Source organism: Myripristis murdjan, chromosome 14 (genome assembly GCF_902150065.1).
Source record: "Myripristis murdjan chromosome 14, fMyrMur1.1, whole genome shotgun sequence".
In the NCBI taxonomy this organism is placed as follows: domain Eukaryota; kingdom Metazoa; phylum Chordata; class Actinopteri; order Holocentriformes; family Holocentridae; genus Myripristis; species Myripristis murdjan.
In genome coordinates, this window is record NC_043993.1 from 14,516,200 (window position 1) to 14,537,207 (window position 21,008).

At 42.6% G+C, this 21,008-nt stretch overlaps 2 protein-coding genes across 4 annotated transcripts in view; both read left to right on the forward strand.

Moving 5' to 3' along the window:
* Positions 1-16,813, forward strand: part of synj1 (synaptojanin 1) — a 33,213-nt gene extending 16,400 nt beyond the window's left edge. For both annotated transcript variants that reach the window (XM_030069040.1, XM_030069041.1), the window contains 20 exons: positions 248-271; positions 897-1,088; positions 1,305-1,389; positions 1,967-2,107; positions 2,855-3,047; positions 3,137-3,295; positions 3,654-3,810; positions 4,678-4,801; positions 5,064-5,276; positions 5,383-5,461; positions 5,756-5,921; positions 6,285-6,467; positions 6,602-6,640; positions 7,086-7,214; positions 7,391-7,429; positions 9,638-9,679; positions 10,810-10,862; positions 10,999-11,188; positions 11,306-11,676; positions 12,791-16,813. In XM_030069040.1, coding sequence (XP_029924900.1) covers positions 248-271; positions 897-1,088; positions 1,305-1,389; positions 1,967-2,107; positions 2,855-3,047; positions 3,137-3,295; positions 3,654-3,810; positions 4,678-4,801; positions 5,064-5,276; positions 5,383-5,461; positions 5,756-5,921; positions 6,285-6,467; positions 6,602-6,640; positions 7,086-7,214; positions 7,391-7,429; positions 9,638-9,679; positions 10,810-10,862; positions 10,999-11,188; positions 11,306-11,676; positions 12,791-13,807 — 3,596 coding nt within the window. In that variant the 3' untranslated portion in view covers positions 13,808-16,813. The remainder of the gene's footprint in view (positions 1-247; positions 272-896; positions 1,089-1,304; positions 1,390-1,966; positions 2,108-2,854; positions 3,048-3,136; positions 3,296-3,653; positions 3,811-4,677; positions 4,802-5,063; positions 5,277-5,382; positions 5,462-5,755; positions 5,922-6,284; positions 6,468-6,601; positions 6,641-7,085; positions 7,215-7,390; positions 7,430-9,637; positions 9,680-10,809; positions 10,863-10,998; positions 11,189-11,305; positions 11,677-12,790) is intronic.
* Positions 16,814-18,001: 1,188 nt separating this feature from the next.
* Positions 18,002-21,001, forward strand: cfap298 (cilia and flagella associated protein 298). Of its 2 annotated transcripts, none has more exons than XM_030069045.1 (8): positions 18,002-18,130; positions 18,433-18,600; positions 18,759-18,926; positions 19,343-19,410; positions 19,534-19,692; positions 20,035-20,166; positions 20,296-20,391; positions 20,521-21,001. In XM_030069045.1, exons 2-8 carry the CDS (start codon positions 18,462-18,464, stop codon positions 20,629-20,631), a joined length of 873 nt encoding a protein of 290 aa, XP_029924905.1. In that variant the 5' UTR covers positions 18,002-18,130; positions 18,433-18,461; the 3' UTR covers positions 20,632-21,001. The 2 variants fall into 2 exon arrangements, with proteins under 2 accessions (XP_029924905.1, XP_029924904.1); XM_030069044.1 differs by having other exon boundaries at positions 18,008-18,130; positions 18,423-18,600.
* Positions 21,002-21,008: the final 7 nt, after the last annotated feature.

The window sequence follows — 21,008 nt, forward strand, 5'->3', positions numbered from 1 at the left end:
TACAACTGGAGAGGATTGTGAGATGTTATTTACACTGATCTTGTCCAGTAGGTTGCCTGTTGCTTCACTGTGGAAGAGACGGGTTTGTCTCCTCCGTGTTAAGTGGGAGGTGTAATCTCCATGCGTCAGCTCTCTGTCCCAGCCAGATTAATGCCGACTGACTGCTCTGCTAGCATTATCTGTGAAAGCACTGGTTAACCCGCCCTTCTCTCCCTTCTCTCCCCCCTGCTCTCGCCCACAATCTTAGTCACTGAGCCTGTCTTACAATCAGGTATAGTAACTGACAGACTGCCCCCAGTGGATGACTGTCTTCATCCAATGTCACACAGTACTCCTCTCCTTTGTGATTGTAGTCCCACTCATTACTTCATTCATTTATAGGCCAATTTTGGTAATGGTTTAATCTTCTTGTCCAATATCTGACATGTGCCATCAGGCTCCCACAACAGTGATTAGTAGTAAAAGAATGCTGAATTATGCAATGAAATTGGCTGCAGTGTGCAAAATGGTAATTGCCTTACACTAAGCCTTTGAAAGGAAATTTCATACAGAAATGAACCATTACCAAGGCTGATGATTTGTATATTATTGGTATTCAAGCATTTTGATGTGTCTTTTGTGTCATGCCCTGTGATTTTTAGGACATTTTGGTTGTGTTCCCTTTTCATTTTTGGATGTTCTCTCATTGGTTCTACATACCCTACCCTACCCCTACATACCCCCCCCCAGCCACCCACCCACCCACCACCACCACCACCACCACCACCACACACACACACACACACACACACACACACACACACACACACACACACACACACACACCCACTTCCTCCCTACAACCACATGCATGCTTGCGCAAGCACACACTCACTCTGCTCTCCTCTCCTCTGTAGCATCTCCCAGAGTGCTGTTGGGAATGTGTCAAAACTACCATAAGTACACACGGCCCAAGCAGATTAGGGTGTGTGTCGGCACCTGGAATGTCAATGGAGGCAAACAGTTCCGCAGCATTGCCTTTCGCAACCAAACACTCAACGATTGGCTGTTGGATGCTCCAAAGAAGGCGGGGCATCCTGAGTTCCAAGGTATGTTACTGTATGAAGTAAATGAAGAATTGGGATTTATTCCTTCATCTACATTTGTACACATGGGGTTGGGGATACTCAAAAAGAGCCTGGATGAATACATAAACGTTAAAAAAGATGGTCTAAATCATTATGCTACTCACATGCTCTTGATGTAAAACATTAATTATTGATCAGGCACTTCTGGTGGACATTTTGTCATTTTTCTCCCTACAGACAGCAAAGCCAACCCAATAGATATCTTTGCCATTGGCTTTGAGGAAATGGTTGAACTGAATGCCGGCAACATTGTCAGTGCCAGGTATGTGGCTTAGTGTTTCACCTGGAAGGTAACTGTCATCCAGAGCCATTTGTGCAATAACAAAAGGTGTTTTGCCTCTGGGCTGTGCAGGAACTAGGAACCACAGTTTTTTTTCTGTGCCTCATTAGGCCAGCTCTTAAGCTGATGCAAATAATAGTCATAGTTATTTTTCTAGAGCACTTTTTTAAAAAGTTATGAAGTACTTTGACAATATAGGTGTCAGACATGAATTGGAACACTAAAACGGGTTTAATACAATCACAATTAAACAGGTCAAAAATGTATTACCCCAAAACCTTTTTTTAACAGTGTAACTCAGTTTTAAAAGGTGAGACTGAATTTGAAAATCACATACTTCAGACCAAAGTACCAATGATTGGAGGCCACACAGCCAAGGCTCAGATAATGCTTATATGGTATTTCATCTAGATGTGTTTTGTTCAGTTGTGTTGAAGAGGAATAAAGTGAAAGCCCACACATCTTAAAAGTTTATACCACCTTCTATCCAACTCACTTTGTTTCATGTTGGCTTTTTTTTTCTACTCTCACCTGTTTTACCTCTCGGCTGTCCTTTCAGCACCACGAACCAGAAACTCTGGGCAGCTGAGCTACAAAAGAACATCTCTCGAGACCATAAGTATGTGCTGCTTGCATCAGAGCAGCTGGTGGGAGTGTGTCTCTTTGTCTTCATCCGCCCACAGCATGCCCCCTTTATCAGGTATGAAATTGCCTGTTCTCACTACAGCAGATATTTCACAGACTCACTCAGTGTTTGCATGATTTGTGTATCCTATGTGGACTACAGTGTTTTATATTTTTTTTATCATGATTATTATTATTTTTAAATATAGAGGTAAAAATGCATTCATAGCACAGGGAGGTTGTGGAGACATTCAAGAGCCAAAATCAGGGCAGTCAAACTTCACCACTGTTTATAGAGTATAACTCTTTTCAGCAGTAGTGGATTTACTGCACTCAGTCGCAGCAAACATGTATGTATGTTTACATTTAGTTGGAAAATGAGCATAGAATGTGGTCATTTTCCTGAAACACTGACTGTTGGTTTAATTTCCCATCCTGTGATATTGTGGTAGTGTGGCTATGATGTCACTCCTGACAGGAAGCAGTGACAGTTATTTTTTACTTGCTTGCATCCTGAGTGACTGAATGCCTAACTTCAGCATAGATGAAGGAGGGTTAGTCATTCAATCTTTGTCAAAGCAAAAAGAGAGAAGAAACTGATACTGTGCCAGCAGAGACTGAATCAAGCAACTGTTTGCCAGCTTGTATTATATTTGTAATTTTATAGTACTTCATATTAAAGCAGGCCTGTCATCCAAGGCATACAGTGTAAATGATCAGCCTAGCTTTGTCATGCAACTACTCAGACTCTGTAAGTATTGAAAATAAGTTAAATTCTATCAAAATCTAATTACTGCCTTGTGTTTTATTTCTTGTGCAATAGAGATGTTGCAGTCGATACAGTGAAAACTGGAATGGGCGGGGCTACAGGTAATAAAGGGGGTGTGGCCATTCGCCTACTGTTCCACACCACCAGCATCTGCTTTGTCTGCTCCCACTTTGCTGCTGGCCAGTCACAGGTCAAGGAGAGGAATGACGACTATAATGAAATCACACGCAGACTCACCTTCCCCATGGTAACAACTAGTGTTTACAATGAGTTTTGTAATTAATGTTTTTACATGCTAGGAAACTTGACCTCTTCTGCCTCCCTACTTCCCTACAGGGTCGTTTGCTGTACTCACATGACTATGTGTTCTGGTGCGGAGACTTCAATTACCGTATCAGCCTACCCAATGAAGAAGTAAAAGAGTTAATCAGACAACAAAACTGGGATGCTCTGACTGCTGGAGACCAGTTATTGGACCAAAAGAATGCTGGCCTGGTATGACCTTAACCACACACATGCACATTTATAGTATAGGTCACCCTTAGAGGGTGTTCATCACCTCATCACCTCAGGAAACAGTGCACCTTGCATTACCTTAGTTATTGAACTGTGCATTCACAACATCATGAATATAGTTGTATGAAAACATTGTCTTTCAGCTTATACTAAGGCAAAAATAATGAGCCATGATTCCATGACCACAGAAGATAACATTTGTGCTCTTTCACTCAATGCAGATTTTGTACAGTATTATGCGATAGAAATTTGCAAACACCTTTCTTGCATACATACAATAGTAGCATTGCATTGCTTTAGTTAATTTTGATATTCTCGCTAAATGTTTCTTCCACAGGTCTTCCGAGGTTTCATTGAGGGGAATCTCGACTTTGCCCCCACCTATAAGTATGACCTGTTCTCAGAGGACTATGACACCAGTGAGAAGTGCCGCACACCCGCCTGGACTGACCGTATACTGTGGAAGAGGAGAAAGTGGAACTTTGACAAAACTGGTAAGAAGTGGCGCCCAAAGGAAAGAGTGTAGTTACTTAAGGACAGACTGAGATGTTGCTTATTAAAGAAAATGTATGGCTCTGTATTAAAGCTATTTCACAGATCTCTTCAGTGTCAGCATAGCCCAAATAGACTGCTGTCTTAATCTTATGTGCCCCTCTACAAAATGTAACTGTACATAGGTTAACACAAGACCACATGGACTGTTATTGATCCATTGATCTACTTGGCTGCTTTGTATTTCATCATCTGTGTTTCTGGTTGTTGAAGACACAATCAAGTCATCTGAAAAGGGATGAGCTGATAATGTTTGCAGATATGCTCATTTGTGTGACTCGTCACTGTCAAATTATAAAAACCAAATGTCACTAAATTCATTCAGAGAAATATCACAGAGCTTTGGTTTGGACACCACCACATGTGTCCAACACATGTCCAGACACTCTGTTTCAGAGAATAGACTTGAAGTTGCTTCCATTTTTTGGTCTTTGTTCTCTTGGAATTAATGAACACTTGACACCACCCATCTAGCCTTTCAGCGCTTTACATACAGACCTACCAACACAGAACTAGAAATGCTCAAACACTGCTGAACACAACTACATGGATCTATGGTGACGTTTGACAGAGCTATAAATCAGCCTTTAACCTGAATTATGGTCTTCACAATTGCATCTTTTTATTGAAAACATAGCACAGCAAAAAAAAAAAAAAAAAAACTTTTTTAGGCTTACACTTGCTTTCTTCAGGTCTGCTCACCTATGACAGTTGAAAAAACTCTTAATAATGAACCTCAAAAATATTTCTGTAAATATTTATGTATTTGTCCACTTGTGTGCATGGATGCATTTGTGCATGCTTTGCAGCTGAAGAAATGAATGTAGTTGGGGCAGCCTCTGTGCCTGCCAGTGAGGATGATCCAGAGCACGCCTGGAGCCCTGGCACTCTGAAGTACTATGGCAGAGCTGAGCTCAAGACCTCAGATCACAGGTAACTCACTAGACATCTCCAGAATAGTAGTTTACGAATATTTTTTGATAATCTTACAGTTAATGAAATTGACACATCTGTGCTAATGCCGTGTGGCTTTAAAAATCATACTATGTGAAATGAAACAGTTGTGAACAGACTGATCGCATACATCATATCCTATCGCAATGACAAAAACTAATATATGGTGGAAGTAATTCCTTTTATTCAAATATGACTGTTATCGCTGACTCCGCCTTTATTGATCTCTGTTTGTCTCCAGGCCTGTGATGGCGATCATGGATGTGGACATCCTGGAGGTTGACCCAGAGGCTCGGCACCAGGTCTACAAGGATGTCATCGCCCTGCAGGGGCCCCCAGATGGCACCATCATGGTGTCGCTCTGCACGTCCGGTCCTGACGACTACTTCGATGACGCACTCATAGATGAGCTGTTGGACAAGTTTGCTAACTTCGGAGAGGTCATTCTCATCAGGTGAGCTTACTGTCCACACACAGACAGAGACCTATGCCTGCAGATGGCAGTAGATCACAGTGACAAATGTCCTTGTCCTTTACAAGGTTCCCTGTTTTTTTTACAGGTTTGTCGAGGAGAAGATGTGGGTGACTTTCCTCGAAGGTTACTCTGCCCTAGCTGCTCTTTCTCTCAGCGCTTCCACTGTGAGTCATCACAGACAACATAAATTACTTCAAAGCAATAAAAATGCCCCAACATATAAAACTGCTATGGTCTAGACACTATTATAAATTTTCCTCACTCCTTTTAGAGTGTGTAATAAAAGTGTTAACATGAGTGATATAACAATTTTATCGATGTCCTCCTCCCTAATCACCCCTATGCCATTATTAGAATGTGTCTTGAATCAGAAGAACTGTTTTTCAAGAAACATTCTTTAAATTGATTCTATACTAGAAGTAAGTAGTAATCTCTTGCTGTTTCTGTTCACAATGTAGATCCTAGGTAAGGTCATTGACATCCGTCTGAAGAGTCCTGGCTGGATCAAGAGTCTGGAGGAGGAGATGAGCGTGGAGAGGATCTGTGGAAGCATCCCGACCTCGGCCAGCTCCACCTTGCTGGCTGAGGACACAGACATGGGCGATGATGACTACGATATGGAAGGTGGGGTGTGGAGCAATCACAATCATAGTGAATATGGGTATTAGAACTGGCAGGGTGTGGTGCAAAAGGAGGAAAGGCTTGAGATTATGCATACTAAAGTGTTGAATTTGGAGCACTGATGGTGACTGTGATTGTCAAACTCAGCTCTAATTGTCTAAAGCTGTTGTTTTATTTAACTGTGTATCATTCAGTATTGTTGGAAGATTATGGTGTTAATTCGAGTTATACAATTTGTAGTTGTTAGACAATAAGACAATGAATGTTCTTATACTTCAAGCAATGAGATTGAGGACTAAGAGATTGAAGAATGGATTACTGGTTTCACAAAGATAAATTCTCACCCTCCTCTGTTCTCTGGACCAGGTGATGTGGATGAGGAGGTGGAGGAGATTCTTCCACAGCACCTGCAGCCTGGAGCAGGTTCTGGCCCTGGATCTTCCCCCCTCCCTTCCCCGCGAAGTAGCCCCTGTCCTTCCCCGACCCATGGAGAACCTGTGGCCCCCAGCAGGCCTAGCCGTGGACCCCAACCGTCCCGACCGTCACAAGGTAAATTTTCCCCTGAGGTCACAAACCTCAACACGTAACTGTAATCAGGTTGCTCAAAGCACCGTACCATAATCCTCTCTGGTTCCAGTCCCTGCCTGCTGGAATCTAAACTGTAATTTTGCTTTGTTTGGAAGGAGATTTAAGCCCATCACCATGCAGGAGAGAAATTCCAGGTAATACGTGATGTGTGAAGATTTGCTCCATGTGGTTTTAGAGTGCTTGCGGTGTGTCTTAAGCTTGCTAGAGTCCTCCTGTAACATGTTTCATAATGCAGCATTACAGCAGTTATGCGATATTACTGTCTTTGCATACATGTGGTACTGACTGTGTGATAATCGTTGAGAGGGGTTTGCCCAGGAGACTCACAAGAGAGTGATGTGTGGCTTGATTTATACTTGACCACAAACTGTTACATCAAAGAAAAGAACCCTTTTTCAAAAAATCTTTATCATTATTATTATTGTTATTATTATTATGAGTATTTTTACATTTTAAGCAGTAGGGTGTGCTGTTATCCAGAGAGAAACTGTTTTCCAAATGCTGAGTATTGTTTTTACTCAGACAAACCATCCTATACACCTTTCTGTGTATAAATCAGTTTCATCCCCATTGCTTCAGGGCCTCCGGTCAACATGCAGCCTGGTGCCCCCACATCTCAGGGCTTGGAGCCTAAACGCCCACCTCCCCCGCGGCCCAACGCCCCACCAGCCAGACCTGCACCCCCCCAGCGTCCTCCACCACCTTCAGGTATAGTATAACCCCCAAATACTTAATGTTACTGCATCTCCACCTCAGCAATTTAAGTTACAATCTTCAGGACTCGGTGAAACTCAGTCTAGATTATTACATGGGATAGTATGAAATGCTTTAGCCAAATGTTAACATTGTCACCTTAATCTTACTGCTTCCCCTCATTCCTGAAGGAGGCATGAGCCCTCTACCAGTTAGAAAGGACACTGGAGGTAAAATGATTATTGTGTCACTGTGTGCTCACACTGCTGAAGCATTTTAGTTTGCTTAATGAAGTAATTTTTGCATTTGTTAGTAATGGCTGCTATTTTCCATTTTGCACTATATTCAGAAGCACAGTGCACTGTGTAAGCTGTGATTACTCTTGTTAATGGCTGGAGGTGATCATATGGAGCCCAGATGCCCATTGTAGTATTCTCTATGTTCTATAACACCATGACCATGTTCATACCTCACCACTGTTGGCAATAATACACTACTAAAATTCAAATGAAACAAATCAGGTACGGTTTATGGAGGTATTTGGTTAAAGATAGCATGATATTTGATGTTCATATTTGATGTTCATATCACCCAGCCCTACCTCTATGAGAATGTCATGGGTCTGGTTTGTGAGGGTCTGCTCAAGTGCACACTGTTGTTTTCCGCTCTCAAGACTCTGGGCGGTCTCAAGAGCACATACTGTAATTCCTCTACTCGATGCCAAAAGTGTTGGCATCGAGTAGAGGAAACAACAAACAACAATAAACAACACATTCAATACACAGAGCCAGGCACGTCTAGAGGTTCTCAAACTGAAATATGGCTTGATGTTTGGCATCTGGGCAGTGTATGAATCTCCACCTGTTGGCAAGTGGAGTACAAGCACAATTTACTGAAGCATTCAGTCCACATTTTACCCTTTGTTTAAGTATTTCTCGGCTTGTCTTTTTGTCTGTCCTTCCTCAGCAGTATTTCTGTAAACAGTGTAAAATTGTTGTTATTCATGGTCTGAACCTTGTTGTAAAGATACAATGCCTATTTCACTTTATTTGGATTACACTCTCGTTAGGATGTATATTATAGGCTAAATATTAGTTACTTTTATTATAAACTGATTACTCACCAGCCTGAGAGTTTTACATTTTGTCTTGTTAGCCATTTTATTATGCTCCCTGCTGCATTTGTTTTTGAAAATACTGTTTCCCCTTTCTGATTCTAAGACTGTGGAGAATGTCCCAGTCCAGTCCTTAGTAGGAGAGGCAGCGAAGGTAACTGGCCTAGCTGCAGTGGCAGTGTGGTGTGCAGTTTGGTGTGTTTTTTATGTCCTTGTTGTAATGTAGTGTGAAGTTGACATAGCTCCCTGATCCCCATATCCCTGTAATCGTGCACACAGCCATCAAATTTCTTGAGTTCTTTTTTGCATTTATTAAGGATCGATAAATGCTGTGTCATTGTGGGGTGTCCTAGGGTAAATTGTTTGTGTGAATTTGTAGTTGTACAGATAGTCTTGTTTAAAAATATCTGAGTTCACTGAACATGAGGAGATAGTCCTGAATCAGTCTTTCTCTGCTATAGTCATCTGGTTATGACTAACCTCTCACAACGAAAACTACTTCACAATGGGCCTCTATAGGAGAATATATTCCCATCAGGTTATTTACAACCTATCTAATCGCTGCGCTGAAACCACTGGTTAAATATGCAGGATTACCATGTAAAATTTGCCATCAGACATGATTTCTCATGATCACTTCAGTTGGAAGACACAATATACATATTTAGGAACACTGTTGCAGCCTGTCCCCCAATATCTGTATTATTTCGTAATGTTTTAATGTTTGGACTAATTTACTTACCTTTACCTGTAACAACCGTCTCAAGTGTTAGTGATTTAGCATCACCCAGACATTTCAAAGCATCAGTTTAGATAATCTGGTATAAATGGTCTAAATGCAGCATCTTGCTACCTAGTTGCAGGGTGCATTCTGCCTTTGTATCATCCTTATAGTTAAATGAACTGGCTTTTATTAATATGTTGTCAAGTACACAAGAGGTATAAAAAATGTCATATCAACCAGGGGGCAGTCTCATTTTTGTCTCATATTCCAGCTTTTGTCTGATCCGTGAATTTTATGTGTGCAGGTAATAAAATACAAAAGGTATTCATTTTGCTCCACTGTGCTGTAGGTATCACTGATTATAGCTCTGTCTTGAAAACTGTATGGTCTCACCATGTACCTGGTGGAGAAATCTTCCTTGGGCAGGTCAACTTCAGGCTTGCAACATCTTAGCATGGCTGCTCTGCTGCCCCATTATCAGTGTATACCAGCCCTAGTGCTTTTTATAAAGTGTTGTCAAAGGGAGTACCTGCTTCCTGTAACAAATAGTCTGTTTTGTGAGTAATGGTAATGTGGTCTGGTTTCCTTTGTGCTGCGAAGGACCAAAAAGCCCTGGTCCTGCTCGGCCAGATGCTGCTGCAGGTGAGTACTACAGTAGTTTGTTGGAAGTAGCCTCACTATTGTACAATTAAGATTAACGATGCTTTCTCACTTAATGTTGTCAGATTTGTTTTTGTCTATTTATGTTCCACATAGGTCTGTCTTTGTCCAGGCAATCTATTTCCATGTGTTTCTATCCGCTGTAGTCCTGGGTTAGTTTATGACCTGACACAAAGCGGAGAATTGGGTTTTGCTATGTATCAGTCTGAAATCCAGGAGTAGGAATCCTTTGGCTGTTGCGCAGTCAAAGCTAAAGACAAATGGTGGCAGGGTTTTCTCAGTCAGGCTGTGGAACAGCCCACCTGGGCAGATCATCTGTGCATATACTATATCCTTTTTTTTTTTGAAAACTCACTTTTATAGGGTTGCTTTTAATACATTTGATTGTTTTTATTTTATTTTTTTTTTATGATGACTGCTTTATGTTGTTATAAGCTTTTTATTTTAGTTTATCTTTAACAGCACAGTTTTCTGTTCTTGTAAAGCACTTTGTGATGTTTTAAAAAGTACTCTATATTTATTATTATCACTAGTGCCCTGACCTGTCTTCACCTGGTCCATTTGTGTTACTTGAATCCATTTGTCACAACAGGGGGATACGATTAGCAAGGGTGACTTTTGTTTGATTTCTGCATGGCAAAGTAATACACCAAAGCAGTAATCTAAGTTGCGTGGGAACACATTCCCTTGGTCTGAAGGGGCTTGGCTTGAGAATAGTGACAGAAGAGGAGTTAATGCAAGCTGTGTGTTAAGCTGCTGTCTTGCAGAACAAGGTCTGCCTCTCTTCCAGACCTCTTGCAGCTCAGGAATGGCTGAGTCATCATTAATAACAGAGTCAGCCATAGGGAGATTTCTCTGTGATGGGTTTGTATATTCCAGTAGGCAGACAGAGAGCAGGAGTGGGGCAGGTGGACTGTCGGTTTGCAGCATGATTCAGCATTGTGGTTGTAGTAAATTCCATCTCCTTGGTAACCCTCCTGCTCTGGCTTACATCTTCCTCTACAGGGAACGCTGCGAATGTTGAGGAAGGCCAAACACTGTTACGTGTCCACATTTCTTAATTTTGAAGGAACCCGTTTGTGCCCGTTGTCAACCTTAAATCTGTGTTACAGGTCGAGGCCAGGCAGCAGCAGGAGGTCCTGGACCAGGAGGTGTTCCTAGACCAGTGAGTTTTAAACCTAGAACACTGCTCACTTACACATCTGAATAGCTTACTATACACTTGAGGATCATTACTTCTCTGCTTATTTTATGTAACTCACTCATCTCTCCCTGATATGTGTTCCACTTTCTTTCTTCAGAATATCCCTCCTCGAGCTGGTGTGATTAGTATGCCCCCCCAGTCTCGCCCAATGCCTCCCTCACACCCTGGAGCACCCAGGCCCATTCCAGAGGTGCATCCCGGGGCCCCTCGACCTATTCCAGACACCCACCCTGGGGCTCCCCGGCCTGTGCCCAGTACCCAGGCCAAACCATCTGACCTGCCTCTGGGTGAGTAGATGTGTCCAACAAACACAGAAGACAACGTATTAAATCACAGATTGACATTTGAACATTGCTGAAAAGACACATTGGACTCAAGCGTATCTTTCCTCTGTTCCCTTTCAGGTCCTTCTTCCTCAGCCCCCCCTCCTACAGGACCCCCTCCCTCTGGTCCCTCTCCCACAGGTCCCCCTTCCTCAGCTCCTCCTCCCACAGGCCCCCCATCAGTGAGACCACAGGTTCCATCTCCCATGCAGCCACCCATGCAGCCCCAACCCGCCCCGTCTGTCCAGTCCCAGCTTCCTCCACCGATGCAGCCCACACTTCCAGCCCCCCTGCAGCCACAGCCAGCCGCAGCCCCTAAAGCAGGGCCTCCAGCTGCTGCCCCCGCTGGGCCCCCACAGGGTCTGGCCTCCCCCAAGCCTCCACCACGTTCCCGCTCCTCTCACGCTCTGCCCCCTGACGCTGCCAAATCTGAGACTGCCCCAGATGCGCAGGTTGGTAACAACCCTCCTTTCACTTTGGACGTCAGTTATTTTGACTTTAGCCATTGAACAAAGAACATTGATCTAATCATCAATGCAGAACACATCGAAGGTTTCTGCCTGCACTTAGTTAAAGAATATTTTGCAATATTCTCAGTTGTTAGAGGGATAAGAAAAATAGATTGTTTTGGGCAGATGTGTGAAAAGTAAAGGAGGTAGAGAATGTGACAAATAGGGGAAAACCTCTCTGCTTGTTTGTCTTGCATCAGATAAGCTTAGTAGTGTGTGTTGTTCTTTCTGCTGTGCGCTTCTGTCTCTCTGATGCATATGTCTCTCTCTCACAAGCCGGAGAAGCCCTCAGGGTGACAGGTACTTGATATTAAACCACCTATCTGTCTCCTTCTCCATAGCACCACAGTCCTCTGCTCTGATGTATGACCTACTCTCATACATTACACCCAGTAACATCCTCTTTCATTTTCTAGTTGATTTCCCAATTTTTTACATCCTTCCTTAAGTTACTTTCAACCTGGATGTCTATTAGTCCATTGCAAGGCTAGTAATTGTGTGTTGTTTTGTGTTAGGCTCACAATATGGTGTATTATTTGTTTTCACTTGTTTTTGTTGGTCAACATATCAAACCATAAATGATCAGAAAAAGCTGTTGGAAATGTGACATGTTTTGTTGGCCATTTTCCCCCACTAGTCCTTTCATATTGCTCACTGTGGTCCAGATGTTTTAAGTGAGCACATATGCAACGACTTCATGATTTTATTTATATTTTTTATTTCAGTTAAGTGTTTTACAGTTAGAAAATGGCTATGTTTCGATTTTAATGCATATATCAGTAGTCAGTGTAGTGAATCTGCAGTTGATTAGCTTTAGCCAGGATTAACTGTAGTTTTTGGGCTAAACAACTTACACATAACAATAAAATGTTTCTTGTCAATTAGTTGGTTAAATTGCTTTGTCATTTAATCTGTCACGTTGCTTAACTATGATTTACAGCAGCCAGTATGTTTAAGAATTACTGGCTAGATAACTCATAAGTCACATTAACTTGTAGTTTTTCTTGGTTCATATTTGCCCTATCTTATGGCTGTTCTTTGTTTTGTTCCTCTGTAGACCAATGGGATGAATGGATTCCAAAGAGAAGCACAATGGAAGCCTGACCCTTTTGACACCCTCACATCTGACTTCCTCTCCTCTTCCTCATCTTCGTGGCACAACACCCAGTCCCTGACCAGAGGCTCATCTCTGCGCACCCCCCTATCCGCTCCTGCTCCTCTCTTTTCCTCCAACACCCTCCCCTCATCTTTCTCCCTCCAGTCCTCCACTCTGTCAGCCCTGCAGAGCCTTGAAACTTCTTCCTCCTCCTCCTCCTCCCTTTCCACCCCCTCGCCACTCACCTCCTCCCTGCTCCCACCTCCACCGGTCCCTTCTCGCAGTCGCTCTCAGGAGACGCTGCGTGCCTCCCCCAGTCCACTGCTGACTGACCCGGTTCCGTCCCGTCCCAGCAGCACCAACCCCTTCACAGGTCCACTGGTGCAGCAACAGCAGCAGCGACGCTCGCTCACCCCAGATTTCAGCATCCAGCATTCGAGCACCAGGCTTGACCTCCAGAGGACCGTGTCTGCTCTTAGCCAGCCCCTCATCCCTACACCTGCTCCAATACTGGCCCCAACTCAAGCTCCAGCAGCTTCTGCGCGCTCCTCCCAGCTTGAAAGGACCACGTCTCTGATAGGACAATCATCCACTATTACAACTACTCCTCTGCTCCCCCTTACCCCTGCTCCGGCCTTACCTCTGGCCCCGCCTTCCTCCATCCCCACTGCCCTCGCACCGTGTCGCCGGCCCCCTCCCACGAGTGGAAAACCAACCCAGCAGTGGGTCACCTTTGACGACGACTCAGACTTCCCCCTCTCAACCCACACGCCACCAGCCTCCGTTTTCACTTCCACCTCCCAACCTCAGCTTCCCATGTCTGGCTTTGACTCAGACCCAAGCTGGGCATCCTCCGCCTCTTCAGTATTACCATCTCTCCCCCCTCCCATCCCCACCAGAACTGCACCCAGCAACCCAAAACTCCCAGACAGACCCAGTGACGGCTTCCCCTTCCCTAAGGAGTTGACAGAGAGATAGGATGACAGTTAACAATTATAGGGCATATCCAGATATGTATAGATCTATGATAAATGTGTATATGTGCGTGTGTATGGTATGTACAAAAGAGACAGTATTTAAGAAGTATAGACGACTCCCCCTCAGAATCAAATGAATGGAAATATATATCTCAGACGAGCAATTGAGCAGTAACACAGGAAATGTACAAGGCTAAATGTGTCTTCTATCCTTATGATAAAGTTGTCTGCTTGTTCCCTGATATCAACAATTATTTTAATATGAATGGTTCTGATGTTTATTTTTATTTATGGCAGCAAACATGTGCCTGTGTCTATATAGTTATATAAAGTATATGTATACACACAAGTATCTGTGTGTAATCTCCTGTGCAATATCAAACGTGTGTGGCCATGCAGCATGCTGCAGTGGCCTGCAGGGTTTCACATAGGACCATATTATGTATACTTTCACTGACATTCTTTAATTTTTGACAGACTGTATTGGCAGTAGCCAGTATCTTTACATCGGATATATTGAGGGATTTTCAAAGTAGACACTTCTCGAGGGTAGTCCGTTTATATCATTTAGTAGGCTATGCATTGCGGGTGGCCACATTTGCCCCAAAAAAATGGCTGCTGTCTGTTGTCCATAAGCATTGATCAGACATTACTTTGATTTGCAAAGAGCTTGGTGTCTGTTAACATTTTTCTGTTCTTCAGTTCTCTGTATATCAGAGGGGCATACTGAAAGCTTAAGTCTCATTGGCGTGGTGCAAAACTTGCTTTTATCATGAATGTACTTTTCTGTTGCACTGGGTTTTGTCATTGCCTCTCTGCTGAGCCCACTGTGTGAACAACGGCCACACGGGTCAGTGTCACAGTCAGTCACACTGTTCACTGCCGCAGGACTGATGCTCTGTAATATCACCTCATCCACCTGATGATCAGTCAAGACGTTTCTGTTGTCTCTCTATTCAGTGATCCTCCTCTGTCTATGGGCTGTTCCGCTTAGCTGAATATGTTTTGTAACTCTATATCACAACCTATACATAGTGATTATGTATTTATGTATGTTTTCAATACGGAAGCTTCTCGCTAAATGTGTGTATGTGTACTCGTGATGACCGTATTAGTGGTATGCACAATGTAACTGATATGCACTGAAAGCGCTGTCTGTGTTCTCATGGTTGTGCTCGTGTTGAAGCCAGAGGCTCTGATGGCCGAGCAACACAGAGATGGAGAGCCTGTGGATTAAGTGAGAGAGAAGACAAAAAGAGGGCTTTAACCTGCTTCCACCTCTGTCTAGTGCCCTGATCCCTCTTGATTTATCCAAAGCTTCAAACCATATAACTGTCAATTCAAAGAATGTGGTGTGTGTCTGTGTGTGCGCGCGCGCATGCACATGTGTGTGCTTCTGTTAACCGAGTGTAAGGACAAACATGATCAGGTTCTGTGGGCAAATCAGACATTAAGCAATGCACATGCAAGAGGATACTTTTATTTTTCCTTTTTTCCTCTTTGACTTCACCTTTTTTTATCGCAGAAACTTTTTTTTTCTAAAAACATTTTACTCTTGATAATCTCTAAATGATGCTGTGGTGAGAAGTAACGTGCTGTGTTTGAGGTACATATTGTCTGTTGTCGTGTGCGGTAGTGTTTGTGTTTGGATGTGTGTGTGTGCGTACAGGATTGGCGTGAAGTTTAGTTTGCTGTCCCCCCCCTTACGAAACTATCAGTCACTCTGTTGTGGCTGGAACAGTGTATTTCTTCTCTCCAGCCCACCAAGGGTGTGATGTGGCATTATTACATATGACAAGGTTTGTGGTACAATAAATCTCATAGGATTTGTTTTATTTATTTGAAAGCACCCCGCACCTGACTGAGAATCCCCTTGTGGCACTACCAGGGGAAGATTATTCCTTTGCCACATGACTGAAAATGAGGATTCAGGTGAATTCACTAGATAATCATTTCCAAAAAATGACTTCTTACGCATCCTTCCTAGGCAAATTTTGGCCCACAAGACAGAGGAGTGTGATTTGTTCCCTCCTCCACAGACTTGCTAGACACTGAGGAGCTGGATATGGGGTACAATCTGTTCTCAGCCAAATTGAGAGTCATTGTTACCGCGTCTTGCAGAGAGTGTAACTATTAACGAGGTGTGTTTGGTGTTTTTTCTGACATGCCAGAATTATTTGGTGTACTACCTACTTTACTCTGGCATTGAGTTTTACAGGTTCTGTTTACAGGCAGCCACTGATGGCACTTCCATATACAGGAGTAACTGTTTTGCAAAAGGATCGGTGAGACTAGAAACCGTTCTGCCACGAGCCCGATTTTGTTGTATATTTTGGATGCTGTTTCCCTCTACGTGCAAAAACTGTGAAACAGCTTGAAACGTCTAGTCTTAAAAGCGCTTTGATGAGGCGAGGAGGAAAAAAACCCATCAGGGTCCAAGAAAGTACCAGCTAACTAATGCTTCTCTGATGTACTGCGCTTTTCTTCAAACACCATGTACACAAAAAAGAATTTTAAAAAAATGAATAAAAAAAGGTAAATAACTGTCGTAGCATTGCAAAGATTCAGACTTCACTCACTGCACTGAAAGCAGTAGCACTGTAGGCAAGTGTATGACTGCCTACTGCTTACAGCCCTACACTGGAGTCTGTGTAATCTCTAAAAAATGCATTTATGTTATCCAGATGTGTGCAGTAGGTACTGTATTTGAAGCATTAATAATAGGTGACTATAGCCAGCGCTTCATGTGTCATGTCATGCTCAAGATGAGATTTTATAGGAAACAAAACAGCTCCTTTTGTGAGATTGGTGTCCCTTTTTATGATTATAATCCATAGTAAACAAAAGTCTGTGTTGTTGACCATGTTCTGTATGTATTAAAGAGAAAACAAAGCTGCAATTCATGTAATATCAGAAGTTCCATATTTTAAGTGCACAGCTGATTGCACATTTATGTATGAAACAGTTTGTGTTGTATGTATGCAATAATAAATGTCAGTTGACACTGTTGGTTTGTCTCATTTGGCTGCAGGCTGCAAGACATGATTTGCCACTTACATTGTACATCCCAAATACAATGTTGAAGACATTTGGGAGCTGTCCTTAGAACATAAAGAGCTCAGACTTTGCCCTCAAAATATAGAACAAAAATGTATAGATCAGGTACACATAAAAGACAATGTAGCATCAATGTCTCTAAATATTTTTTTACAGTTTTAAGGGGCATAAAACTGAACAGTACATAGGTGTATACAACAAGCATGACTTAGAGTGGGTAAAGCAATAAAATGGGTTGGATCAACACAGGATCACATAACATCCTGAAGGTGCACCCCGCTGTGTGCAATCTGTCTTGATAGTGAAAGTGACTAAACACCATCTGCCTCAAATTCAAGTTAGTTCATCATTTGCACAGCCTACACCTGCCACACCGCCAGTGAAACGCTTACGGCAAGGCACAGGAGACGGATAGAGGACAGTCAGTGACAAATAACATTAGATGTAAACATGCCATCCACCAGGTATATAAATGACATAAATTCTAAGGAAAAATATCAAATAAGTAAAAGTTATGACAATGCACAAAGAAATGGGCTGACTGAATAAAACCTGAACAAATTTTGCCAGAATAGAAATGTGCAATAGGTGCTATAACATATTAATGAGAGGACAAAGCTGCAATTCATGTAATACCAAAAGTTCCATATTTTTTAAGTGCACAGCTGATTGCACAAGTATGCATGAAACAATGTGTCATGTAAAATATAAAATAAGTAAAAGTCATGAAATATACATGTGTATAAAGAAATAGAATAGGACTGACTGAATGAAATTTGATCAAAATTATGTGAGAACAGAAATGTGCAATAGGTAATATAATGTATTTAAAATAAACAAAACAAAGCTGCAATTCATATAATATCAAAAATCCCGTCTTCTAAGTTAAATGTGCAATAGGTAATAGCCTATAAATGCGCAATGGATTAATCCACATGCCTCCTTAATGATGAAAGGGATTGATGAATTAAGTGGAATCAGTAAATAATCACAACTTTGACCTGCATCAGTATGCTTTACTAACTGTATAAAAGAGCAGCTCGTCTTATTGTCCTGTCCATGTGTGTTTGAGGCTCTGCACTCTCACGTTAAGTTCCTGTGCCTTGCCTCTAGAGGGCAGCAGCACGCGTTACAAGTGTGTTAACTGCAGCAAACCTCACAGGAAAGAGACGAGACTTGAGGAACGAGCGGCTCCCTGCTGCTCTTGCTAGCGCTGGTCGTCTGACTGACTGAAGACAGAGTGTCACCTCAACTTTATCTCTGACTAGTGAGTTTACAATGTTGGCATTTCTGTTTCTTCTCATGGGTATGCGTTCACATTGCAAAATTATAAATGTTTTGACTGTGTTTGTGCTAGCCGAGACGATGTAAACAAACATACGGGCTACATTAGCATCGGTTTTCTGGAAGCGTCCACACAAGACGGTTGCTATGGTTACACCGTTTTCTGAAGGACCTCGGACGCTTGCTCATACACAAACACGCTGTGTTGTTGTGTTTTTGTTGTTGTTGTTGTTGTTGTTGTTTAGAACAAATACAAACTTGGTAATTTGTAAAAGTCTCTTTCAGGACGTGTGTGAATTGGCCCAGTTTGCAGGATGGTGCAGCTGCACCTGAAGCGTGGGGATGAGAGCCAGTTTCTGCTCAGCACCACTGTGGATGTTCCTCTGGAGAGCCTCATCCAGCAAATTACTGCCATCTACAACGGGAGACTCAAAATTGACAGAATATGTGCAGGTGAGAAGTGCTATCCTCTTCTCTACACACACTTCATGCGGGTGAAGCGTGTGTACCTACTCTCTGTGTGCATGTTGGCAACATACTGCTATGTTGTAGTATCGTCTCTGCATCTGAGCATGGCCACATCCGTGTTTCTTGTGCTTCTGTATCCTCAGAGATCCCAGAGCTGGCAGATCACGGGGTCACGCTGCCTCCCAACATGCAGGGCCTGACGGACGACCAGATCGAGGAGCTGAAACTGAAGGACGAGTGGGAAGAGAAGTGTGTGCCCAGTGGAGGAGCAGTGTTTAAGAAGGATGAGATCGGAAGGAGGAATGGACATGGTGAGACTCAAACTCTTGACTGCAGCGTAGTTAAATAACCTCCTCCGCATTCAGCCTAAAATGATTTGGTGCACACCCTGACATGTTCTCCATTTCATATTTATTTACTTTTTAAATGTTATTGTGGCTTTCAATCAGGGATGCACAACACTGGCAAAAAAATATTTTCTGTACCACTGATATAACTTCCCACATCTTGTAATTTGGAAATTCAGTAGTGTAGTTTTTTTCTTAGTGGAATGTGCAGCCCTACTCTGAATGACAGTTGATGTTGATGTGAGGTATTTTGATGTGCTTTTCATGTATTTATTTAATGTGTAAGAGTGATGGTGATCTTTGTGTGCAAGCAACACAAAAGATTTTACTCAGCTGACAACAATAAACACACCGGTCCTCCTTCTACCTTCTTCTCTCAGCGCCAAGTGACAAAATGAAAGAAGTGTTGATGAAAACCGTGGAAGAGGCAAAAGTACTGATTTCAAAAGTGAGTATGAAAGTCTGTGTAACGCACAAAGTTATGTTTCATGGGTAATATGAAAACTTGAAAAGAGTTCCCACTTTTTGATTCATGCTGTCTCTCTCTCTTTTCTTTCTCTTTGTTCTTCAGAAACAAGTGCAGGCCAATGTTTGTGTCACCATGGAGATGGTGAAGGAGGCCCTGGACCAGCTGAGAGGGGCGGTCATGATTGTCTACCCCATGGGACTGCCTCCTCACGACCCAATCAGGATGGAGTTTGAGGACCGGGAAGACCTCTCTCAAACACAGGTGAATGTTTAGGCCTCTTTCAGTGGAAGTGGTTTCTGATAAGTCATCAATTTATCTGGAGAGATGAACTGAATTAGCATTCAGTCAGCTAAACATTTAAGGTACCCGTTGTCCTTAAATAGTACCATAATTTATTACAGTTTTGCATTGTAGATAGTACAGTAGGTGTCACCTTTTTCAAGTGTGGATCTCTTATCTGGAATGTAAGTCTTCAGATAAACAGGCCTTTACTGTGTTCTTAATACATTTTCCTGGAATCTCTCTCTGTCACTCTCTCTCTCTCTCTCTTTTTCCTTCTCTGCATCTGTCTGTCTGCCTGTCTCATCTTCCTCCTTCCCACAGGCTTCTCTGCAGGTGATCACGGAGGACGAGTGCCAGCTATGGTGGGCTGCCAAGGAGATGCAGAGAGGAAAAAAACTGCAAGACTATATTGGCAAAAATGAGAAGACCAAGCTTGTGGTCAAAATCCAAAAGGTAAGTAGAGTCTCAGCTAATTGAAGTTATTATTTTTGGTGTTTTGGCCTTATGGTTTGTAGTTGGTAATCATTTTTGTAGTGGTTTTAAATAAATAACTGAAAAGCTTGTGTTTGCTGTTCCCTTCAGAAAGGCCAGGGGGCGCCAGCAAGAGAGCCTCTGGTTACTGAGGAGCAGCAGAAACAAATGATGATGCATTACTACAGAAAACAGGAGGAGCTGAAGGTGGGGAAAGATTAAACAAAATCATGCTACTCAAAGACAAAGATTAACACTCTTTACCATTGAATGTGTATGCATACCAACCATGTTTCTGTTTTCAGTGAGTGTGCCATTCATATCTTTTGTTTTCAGAAACTGGAGGAGGCAGATGATGACAGCCACCTGGACTCAGAGTGGTCCGACAGGCAGGCCCTCAAAAGACAGTTTCAGGGTCTCACCAACATCAAATGGGGGCCCAGATAGAGACCAGGAGCCGCTGTCCTCCGCTGAATCTGCTCTACCACAGCTCTGTGTGCAGTTAGCTGTGCCTTATGCCGGTGGCCTGCTCTGTTCAAGGTTCCTCTCAGAAACTGTGTGAATCTTAAGTCACTGCTTGTGGTTATTTGTGGTTACCTGAGATAAAATGTGACAAAGATGTTTGGACACACTTTATTGTGAAGAAGGTGATGTCAAACTAAGGTTAATTTTATGAGCCCAGTTTATTTAAACTTGAATCTGTGCCCTGTTGTACATTACGCATGTTCTTTAGCCTCCCACATTGTACAGTTAATTTTTTTATTAAAGCTGTGCAAACATAAAATGTAAAAACTATTACTTATCAAACTTGAGTAAATTCTCAT

Excerpts from the sequence above, each read along its gene's own strand:
- cfap298 (XM_030069045.1), top strand. The coding sequence starts at position 18,462 with ATGGTGCAGCTGCACCTGAAGCGTGGGGATGAGAGCCAGTTTCTGCTC. Across the intron at positions 18,601-18,758 it reads AATTGACAGAATATGTGCAG|AGATCCCAGAGCTGGCAGAT; the intron begins GTGAGAAGTGCT and ends CTGTATCCTCAG. Across the intron at positions 19,693-20,034 it reads AAGACCTCTCTCAAACACAG|GCTTCTCTGCAGGTGATCAC; the intron begins GTGAATGTTTAG and ends TCCTTCCCACAG.